The 10,224-nt window shown below is 49.1% G+C and overlaps 1 protein-coding gene across 1 annotated transcript; it reads right to left on the reverse strand.

The window, feature by feature from the left end:
- Positions 1–613: 613 nt before the first annotated feature.
- GFRA3 (GDNF family receptor alpha 3) lies at positions 614–9,018 on the reverse strand (the record flags this gene model as incomplete). The annotated part of the gene is made up of 8 exons (XM_080353167.1): positions 614–748; positions 1,032–1,162; positions 2,121–2,255; positions 3,344–3,453; positions 3,527–3,872; positions 4,335–4,427; positions 5,126–5,401; positions 8,976–9,018. The coding sequence occupies 8 exons, from the start codon at positions 9,016–9,018 to the stop codon at positions 614–616; spliced, it is 1,269 nt and encodes a 422-aa protein (XP_080209293.1).
- Between the last annotated feature and the right edge of the window lie 1,206 nt (positions 9,019–10,224).

Genomic DNA, 10,224 nt, shown 5'->3' on the forward strand with positions numbered 1-10,224 from the left:
TAGATTAGACATAAGGAAGAAAGGTTTTATTATGAAAGTGGTGAGACACTGGAACAAGTTGCTTATAGAATTTGTGGATGCCCCCACCCTGGAAGTGTTTGAGGTCAGGTTGGATGAGGCTTTGAGCAGCCTTGTCTGGTTAAAGATGTCCCTGTCTGTGGCAGAGAGGTTGCACTAGATGCTTTTTACAGGTCCCTTGCAACCCCAGTTGTTCTACGGTTGTATGCCTGAGGAGTAGCTCCAGAAGCGGTGGTGGTAGGACACGCTGTCAGGTCCCTCCCTGGAGTTGGAAACCAAACCCTGCACAAGTTCTGTCAGAACTCAGACCTCTGTTCTAAATTGTGCTGGAATATTGGTCTGACTGCTACTGAAAATGCTAACGCGGTGGAAGCAATGGCTGCCCAGCATACCTGCAGGGCTCAGCGTAAACTGACTGGGGTAAAGTGGGGTGCAAGTCGGGGGAGGTTTCCAGGGACTGCTGTTCTGGGTTAAGGCTGTTCCATTCCTCTTTTCTGGAAGCCGCCTGTTTCCCAAAGATAAATCAGTAGTGGAAGGTGCCTGGATATAGAACTAGATTAATAATATGGGAAAGAAAGATGCCATTTATGCAAAGTTAACGTGGGCTCAGCAACAAGGGCAGCAACAGTGCCAGTGACGGCCAAGAAATAGCAGCTCCAGAATATACAGAGGAGGCCATAGGCAAACTGCTGTGTTTGGAGATGTCTCGCTGTGTCTTCCCTTCAGCCACCTAGGAAATGAAAAGGAGGAATGAATCTCAGTTAGACACGTTTATGCTCAAATGTCTGGCTGCAGAACCTGCAGTTCTGAGCACTGGTGTGAGACTTTAGGAAACTCCTGTGGCCTCATTTCTGCTCGTCTGTGGGAGAAATAGCTTGAGGTGAAGTGGTCCAGGGTTCTGCATGCATGTGGCATCCCTCGCTTTGATGTCCAAAATCACACATTTCTAGATCAAGTACCATCTCTAAGCCATTAGACTCGCTACTTTGTGAAAGCTACCAAGCAATGCATACCTGGGACATTTCTGAAGCAAGAGATGTGCTGGCACTGTCTCCTTGGAAGCTTAGGGATGATGAATAAAATAAGTCCTCTTGTCTTTCTAGAGCTGTCTGCTTCAGGTGCATTTGAGACCAAATGGTATTTTCTGCAAACAGAAGGAGCGCGAGAATCTTATTGTGCTTTTCTTTCGTACACCTTGGAGTCTGGTGAACAGAAGTCTAGGGGAGCTATTTTAGGAAATGCACTCAGGGGCTGTATGGCTTTGATTTAGAATATGCTTTTCTCTGTTCAGTGAATGGCCTGTTAGTTTGTGGGTTCACTCGTGAGGCTGAGCAGACTGCAAAGGTAATTTGCGCTGTACCCAAGGGCCTCTGGGACTTTCCCAGCTGTCTGTTTGGTAAGGGGCAGGCATATAGTATCTCAGATGGGGCGTTTAGGCTGCAGGTGTATCGACAGTGCTGGGTGTACGGCTTTTCTATACAGCAGGAGGTAGGTTTAAATATTAATCATTTATCTAATGATCTTGGTTTCTTTGATAGCCTTTGGAAGCTTTTACAAACATAAAATATTTAAATCTTATTAATGTCTGTTGCTAAAATGCTAGGGAGATAAAAAAAAATAAAGATTTAGGATTACATAGTTGCATGTAACAGGATTTTTGTAACCGCTATGCTGTTGAATCTAATCCTGGGGTGTGTCAGGAGCTACTTATCTTGACAAAGTGAGAGCCAAAGGCAAGCACAGGAAAGGATGGGGAAGAGGGGAACCTAAAGCCCATAATCCTGGTGCACTGATGTGGTTACGCAGCCACCTATGGACACAGCATGTCTGACCTGCCCTGGTGATTTTTTTGCAACCCCTTCATTTGAATGCTGTTTGGAAATAGCTTCATGGTGTTTGGGATGAACAGAAGTGTTGCCAAAAGAGACACTTCTGAGAGCAGATCCAGCCTGGTCCTATAGGTTGGGCAGGAGACTATGGAGACACTGCAGCAGACAGAACAATATGCAAGGGCAATGCCATGTAGGATCTTAAAATCAAGAGGATTTTAATTTCTCTGTGCTGAGCTGTTTCTCTGGTTCTGTGATATAGTCAATGCTTACCAAGGCATTTGTTGCTCTCAAACATGCCGAGTATCTGGTCACACTTCTCCTTCTGGTTCCCGCTGCTCTCGCACGTACACCACAGGGACACCTCCACGCTGGAGTTACTGATGTAGTTGGGTGTCATGGGCGTGCCTGTCCCAAACCCCCAGAAACTGCAATCAGGATTTACTTCACCAAATGAAAGACACGTTGCGTGCCCTGTTCCATTAAAGGAAACGCTGCCCTGGGGCAGAAGCCTTCCTTTGCAATATGCCTGTGACCCACGAGAGGTCAGGAGCCCCGCGAGCTGACCCAGGCCTGGGGGTCTGCCTAAGTCTGCTGGGCTGTGGGGGAGCGCAGAGATCGCTGCCCCGGCTCAGGCAGTCCGATGGCGAGGTGCAGCGATACCTGAGGCTGGCGCAGGAGTTAGACTGAAGGGTGTGAAGCATCTGCAGGGACTCAACTGTGGTGAGAGCACATGGCAGCGAAAGGTGCTCTTCTTGTGTACCTGGCAACGCTGTGTGTCCAAATGCCTTGTGCCAAACGAATGCTGCACATCTCTAGTGTGCAATTCAGCCAGGCCAGAGTTCCTTTGGCACAAAAACAAAAAAATGTCTGGAAAAACAGAGGGTACAGTCTAGATTTACAGCTTCTGAGATATTGCTGCTCTTTACAGCTCCACTTTTGAGCCACTCTGAAAAAGTATTAGCGGGTTGGCCGTGAATGCCTAAAACCAAAGACGACCTTCCTTCTAACAGCTGGTGGTGCCACATTTTGGCTGGCTCTGAGAAGACAGCGTGTACAATACTAACAAATCATCAGGAGTCTAAAAGGTAGTGAGGGGATGTCATGTGTAATCACTGCTGTGACTGGGACTCCTGCAGCAGGAATGACTTGGTTCATGCAGGCCCAGAGAGCCCTGCTGGTTCGGCATTTAAAGCACAATGCAGCAGCTGAGGATGTAAACATATGTTCAAAAATCTCCATCAAGTGCTGCTGATTTGGCAGCAGAGGATGCGACGAAGTGTGGTAAATGCCGTGAAAGAGCTCTCCTTGGACTGCATTTACCTCAGGAGCAAGAGGGAGGAGCACTAGCATCACTTAGGCAAAGGCCTGTTCACTGTTTTACTGGGCACTGTCTCCTGCAGGAGAGCAAGATGTTCCTTCACAGCATCAGCGTATGTCTGCCAGGCTGTGGCCTGAAAGCATGCAGCCTGTGTGTTTCTGTGGGTATCACTTACCAATCATGCCCATGTAAGCCTGCAGGCACGCGGCACGGCTGTGCGGAGAGCAGCCATCTGGGGACGTGTCTGCAGGTTGACAGTTTTGTTGGAAGTCAGCCAGTCGGGACCTGTGGGAAGGAAAATGAGACCATCAGCGTCGATGCTGTTCTCTTGGCTCATGTCTGCTGCTACTGGACCTACTTGCAGATATGGTCTTCTAAGCAGGAGTCCAGAAGCCAGAGGCAATTTGGTTTGGTGCTGTACTGGAAGGAACAATCGGGAACTATAGTTTTCCGGCGTCGTTCTCCACAGAGTTCATCTTTACATGGACAGAATAGGATCCTTTTGGTGAAATCCTCAGGGACTTTCTCAAAGAAATTCCTTAGCCCTTTGTGGCATTTGCGACGGTCACACACGTCCTCGCTTCCCGCTCCCCTGGTGCAGGTAGAGGCATAGTCTGTGCGCAGCCGAACACACTTCTTGCTCAGATTGCAGACGTGAGTTGCTTTCAGGCATGGATTTGTTGCATCTCCTGATAACTGTGAGCCTATAAAGCCAAAAACAAAGCCAGAAACTGTGAGCCTATAAAGCCAAAAACAAAGCCAGAAACAAAGAAGCAAGTCTCCAGAAAAGATTCTGCATGGAAACAGGAGCAGCCCTGACTGGATGGTCAGATTGGGAACATCAAAAAGAACACAGCAGATTGGTCTTGCTATGTGCCTGTAGTGTGACATGGCAGTTATACTGGTTACAAATATTTTTTTGTTTTGGTTCACATTGGGGTGTTTGTTTCAGAGAATGCATCATTGTGGGTTATTCCCTGTTTCATGGGCCTGGATCTGTGGCTATATTTACATTCAGCAGGGGGGACAAATTGAGGCAAGTATCCAGAGCAGGCATTCCTCTGATTAAAGGGGCCATTACCCCAACTTGTTGTCCTTAATAATTTTCAGCCCCAGAAAATATAAGGAAGGGCAGCATGATATCACATAAGCATTGCAGTCCTTACCTGATAACAGAGCTGCCAGTTTATTATAATCTGTTTGCCAGTGCTCTTCATTTGCTGGATTCTCATAGGGAGAGGTCTCCAAATGGAAATAACCTAGGCAAGATACAAGACATTTTATGCAGTGGGAGAAATACTTTGTGACCAGCTCTTTTTTTGTTTTTGTCTTATTTGTACCAGGTTGTTTCCTCGGGCTGGAGTTCAGAGATGCTCTGTCTTGCTCAAAGCCAAATGCCAAGAATGGTTCTGCTGGACATGCAAAGGTATTACTGTGTAAAAACAGCATTACATTTTGCCATCAGATTCCCTCTGGCTGCAATCTGGTCTGTGTTGTCACTTGTTTTTTTCAGCATCAGTACTAGTGAGATGTGCAGCATAGGTGGTCTTTAGTGGGAGGCCAAGCAGAAGCATCCCACTAAAGCTGGAAAAAGGCAGCATGCTCAAGGGTGCCATTACACCGTGTGTCATAACTGCATGTCCATTTTCAGTGATGGACAGACATGAATATTTTGAGGTGATTTTCGTGGCGGTCTCTCCTCACAGCACTAAATCCAACTGTCTCAGAGTAGCTATCTTTGTTTCTTAGGGTCCCTGGTGTATTTGAAGGGCCGGTCCCAGACCAGATCAGTTTTCTCTGCTTATCAAACAAAGCAGTAATGACTCCTCTTCACGAGGAGATGTGGTTCCAAGGCGATACCTGCAGTGCTGGGACGCGGCCTTTTGCAGTTGTGTTCAGATGGGGGACAAGAGCAAGCCTTACTAGTACCTTGTAAATTCATATTATTTCATCTCACCATCTGTCACGCTGGAGTGAACGGTCCAGAAAATGCGTAAGCAGTGCTCCTGTCTCTTCATGCGCCGGTGACACTTGCAGTGTAGCAAAGAGCTGTTTGCCAGGCCTAGCTCTGCATTCAGACATCGGACCCTGCTCTCGTGGTCCAGGGGAAGGAAGCGAGTCTTAGCAAGGGCACAGTGTTCCAGGGTCCTGTATGTGGCATTGCAGGTGGAGTCCGAGAGGCACAGCTGCTCTGCTGCCACGCAGTCACTTCTTGGCAGAGCCAGGAGGTCTCCTGGTCAAGCAAGAACACGTCGTTAGGATTACAGTAACGATGAACACCGCACAAGCACCTTGTCAGTGTTCTGTGTTCAATAAGGACTGCTCTCAAGAGGCAGAACTGCCCGGGGTCCTTCATATGAAATAGTAAGGAACAAAAGCTGCCTCCATTTAGAAACAAAAGGATGAGTATTAATGCTTGAAGGAGGAAACAAAAGGTTAAAAAGTCTCAAAAATAATTTTATTTAGCAAGCCCTTTTTTTATCACCCTTAACTCTTTCAACTTGCCCAGGATCAGGGACGGCTCTGCATTTTATGGAGTGGTAAATCCCTGTGGAAACCTTGCCATTGCCGAGGCCTGCTTTGAAGAAGCTCCTCTGTCTGGGTAATGAAAACCGCAGTGCAAGAAGCACATAGCAACACCGCCCTGTGTGCTGTGAGTCAGTGCCGCTGCCATTGCTGAGCTACACACCCGTCGTTAAGAGGTGTACTGAGAAAGCCATTTGTAGAGCGTAGAAACAGCTACTGAGCTTGGAAACTTAAGAATGCGTATATTTTGCATAATCAGAGAGATCTTAAACATAAGATGCAAGTAGTTTCGTACAGAAGTGCTGATATGCAATCAGTTTAAGTATATAGAACCCAGTCCTTGAGCTCCCTGCCAAAAACACAGGGATGCAGGCTTGGCCTTCCAGCTTTCATCTGTTCATGACTGTGAACTCTGACTGTATCTCTGTGCGTTGGTATATTTGTGTAACACATGCATACACACATGTATACACACACACAGACACACCCCAGCACCACCTTATGTGGAAGTATTAAGTAATCTCGAACTAACAATATGATCTTTAGTCTTTTTTTCAGCTTTTACATTTTTTTATATGGACTGCTGTCTCCTAAGGGTAATACTGGAATGATACCTAGCATTATGTTGTCACAAATAGGTGAATTCAGTCTATAATCTTTCTTCATTTCTGTAGTATATGAATCTGTGTCTACAGTATAAGTACAATGAACACCTGGAACAAGACTGTTTGATAATAGAATGTATATATAGGATAGTACATTTCTTCCCTTCAGGGTAGCATTGCTTGGCTGGTTTTAGGAATGACACTGCTGAGCCTTATATCTCCCTTTGATGTTCTTTGGGTACATGAGCTTCCCTATCATTCTCTTGTTCAGCAGGTACAATAGTACTATTTCAGCCTGCTTTCTCTACAGATTAGAAAGAAATCTTGGTACAGCTTATATTACCTGGTATACCACCTTCACCATCTATTTATTCTTTCACTTCCTTCGCTTTTGCTGGCTTCATCATTTTTTTTGCTGTAAGCTGCATAATTCCATGCTAGTCTACTTCTCAAACTTTCTACTTTTCCTACAGCCCAGTAATACTATCTAGGTGTCTCTGTCTCACTTTGCAAATTTCTTTGCTTTTCTAGCAACTTAGTGTGCTTTGTTCATCTGGCAGTTACATAGAGACTGTATGACTTCGTAAGCTCCCTGAAAAACTAATCTCCCATGGGAAATGCTTTGCACCCAGCACAGTAAGTTTTGGTTAGGCATTACACCTGGACACAACCTTAATGAACATTCTGAGTGTGATGACATCCTGTAAGGTTGCAATCAGTGCAAATTCCCAATAGCAAATCAGTCCATTCTCTCCAGTAGCTTTTGGAACCCTAATCTGAGTGAATTGGTCTCCCCCACCAGGCCAGACCAAAGTGCCATCTCTGCAGCATCCCGTGTCCAACAGTGGCTTGCAGCAGCTGTTGTAGAAAGCTCGTAAAAGGGCAGGCTGAGAGAGTTGGGGTGTTCAGCCTGGAGAAGAGAAGCTCCAGGGAGACCTTACTGCAGCCTTTCTGTACTTAAAAGGGGCTGATAAGAAAGATGGAGACAGACATTTTAGCGGGGCCTGCTACAACAAGACAAGGGATGATGGTTTTAAACTAGAGGAAGGAGATTCAGGCTGCACATGAGGAAGGAATTGTTGCCCTGAGGGTGGTGAGAGCCTGGCCCAGGTTGGGCAGAAGGGTGGTGGATGAACCATCCCTGAGACATCCCAGGCCAGGCTGGACGGGGTCTGAGCAACCTGAGCTGGTGACGATGTCCCTGTCATGGCAGGGGGGGCTGGGGGAGCTGGGAAGGTCCCTCCAACCCAAACTGTTCTCCGACACGATGTACTTTCCGAGCCTTAAGAATTCTGCTCAGCAATGACCTGAGCTTGAAGTGACATTTTTAGAACTTTAAAGTGATACGGTAATTGCCAAGGTAGAGCAGAGCTGGGTGTAAGCGGATGGACTGTGTTTCTACCACAGGCCTCTATCAGATGCTTCAGGTGAAGGCGCTGTAAACCTCAAATATAAAAGTCCGCCTCTACAGACATAAGTTAATAGCTATGCATTGTCTTAATCCCTAACACTTGACATGCTCTTTCATTTTTGAAACCTTGTCTTAGTACTTCAGATAATAATGTAAAAGAATGAGAAAGCTAATTCTTTCCTAGACCTATGGCCTTGGTTGCAGAACATGTGAAAGGTGCATGTATATGGGAGTCCCTTCTGTAGCTGGAAAAAAAAATTGATAAAATGTGATAATCAATGCACAGCCTATGATTATTTATACCTTAGAAAAGAGGGATAGGTAATATAATACACCTTTATTCTCCCTTTTCACTCCATGTCTTATCAAATATATATGTATTATTTCAATGCCCTTGGTGCACCATGCTATTGGTAGAGGATGACTGCAGAAGGGAAACCTTTCCTTTATTAAGCACAGTTACCAAAGAAGCACTAGTATTTGCACATGGAAGATTGTGGGAAATCTATTGTAATTGTGGCTGTGAGTGCTGTAGTGAGGTCTCCGTGCAGTCACCCGGTTTTATAGCAGTTGTTGTGATATTTAGCAGCTGCAGCTTTTTCTGAATATAAAGTGCTGACATCTCATTGCCAGAGTCTAGGAACGCTTTAGAGCAGTTTTGTAATTTCTGTGTTTCTGGTCACATCAGCCATGAAGACTGCAAAAGAGATTAATTAGGAAGAGGAGTAATTTGTATCCTCAGCTCCTGTGACCTGTCAGTACCAGAACGAAGAGCTGCATCTCTGCAGGAGCTCCTTGCGTTGGTCTTTGCAAACTAAGGCTCATCTCGGAAGCTATCAGCCTGAAGCACTTCAGAGAGGGAACGCCAGGAAGGTTGGTATCAGAACGAGCTTTCGGCAGTGTGAGAGGGGTCCGGCCCGGCTCCGGCCGCGCCGAGGGCTCCGCTGCCGGCCGCTGCCCGTTTCGCTCGAGGGGACCCGGGCAGCTCCTCCCGCCTCCCCCGGGGGACAAGCGTTCCCCCGCGGAGCGCTCTCGGCTCCGGCTGAGGCAGCCGCTCGCCTTGCCCGGCCTGAGGAGCAAGTTCTCCCCGCCGCTCGCGGCTGCCGGGCCGGTGGCCGGGGAAGGGAGGGGCGGCCCGGGAGCCACCCCGCACCGGGCGCGGGTCCCGCTCGCCCCTCGCCGGGAGAGGGACGGGGGACGCGCCGCTCTGCCCCGCCGCGCTCAGCCCGCCCCGCCGCGCCCCGCTCGCCGCCCCGCGCGGTTACCGGCTCGGGTGAGGAGCAGCCCCAGCAGCAGGGCGAGCCCCATGCTCGCGGTCGGTCGCTCCGAGCTCTGGAGCGCAGCTCGCGCACCCCGCGCAGCCCCCGCGGGCTGGGCAGCCCCCGCCCCGCCCCGCCCCGCCCCGCCCCGGCGCCCCCGGCCCGGCCCGGCCCGCCCCGTCCAGCCGCGCGCGGCGAGCGCCGCCCCGCGGCCCGGCCCGGCGCGTGTGCCCGAGGCGCGTGTGCCCGAGGCGCGTGTGCCCGAGGCGCGTGTGCCCGAGGCGCGTGTGCCCGAGGCGCGTGTGCCCGAGGCGCGTGTGCCCGAGGCGCGTGTGCCCGAGGCGCGCCGGGCCGGGGTCTGCGGCGCCCGCCGCCGTGTCCCCGGAGCGCCCCGCGGGCGGGGACGCGCTTCCCAGGCAGGGTTCGCGGGGACGCGTTTGGCAGGGGCTGTGTAGGACCGTTGATTCAGGGCACGTGGTAGCACTGGGGCAAACCTGGGAGCCGGGGCTGCGCGGGAGGAGCCCCCGCAGGGCTGTTCTTCGGTAAAAGGAGGTCCCAACAGAGGGAGTGTTGTTGGAGGGCACGAATGTTGACTGGCTTTCGAATACATGCCCTTTGTGCTTCTTTGGTCTGCAAGGGGGATGAATGAACTTCTGGATCCTCCCTGTTGGCTTTGTTGTGAAGGGTCTTATTTCATTATCTTGCCTGTTGCTGGCTCTTCCTTGGCTGAGCTGTTTGTCTGTATCCACAGTAAGGATGGTGTTTCTGACAGCCCACCTGGCATTAGGCAGCTGGGCTTCAATTTGAACAGGTCCTGCTTTTTAGTTTGCATCCTAAGGTCAAATTAACTGATGCGAAAAAGTAGCCGTCCAATGTTGCATATCAAACATTAGTATACGAAAATGAGGCAAACCTTATGCAGTTCAGTTATTTGCACAAGTAGAGAGACCTGCCCCATCTGCCCCAAAAGCCCAACAGAAAGAGTAATTATTGTGCAAACACATTAGATATTCACAATCCAACTCAGTGGTGCCTTCCTCTTCTTGGGTTTTGAAAAGGATTAGTCCTTCTGCTTACTGCAGGAAACTGCTGTGGGAGAGTTCTGAACGTGAACAAGTTGTCCACAGATGCTGGAGGCTCTTATTTCATGCTTAAGGAGGAAAAAATCATTCTCACCATGGCTCCAAGTCTAATAGTTGGAGAAGCTTAAGAAAAGTGGGACGGATGGATCGGTCCGGCTTGGTACAGGAGAATA

The sequence above is a fragment of the Nesoenas mayeri genome (assembly GCF_963082525.1).
Source record: "Nesoenas mayeri genome assembly, chromosome: 14".
Lineage (NCBI taxonomy): Eukaryota > Metazoa > Chordata > Aves > Columbiformes > Columbidae > Nesoenas > Nesoenas mayeri.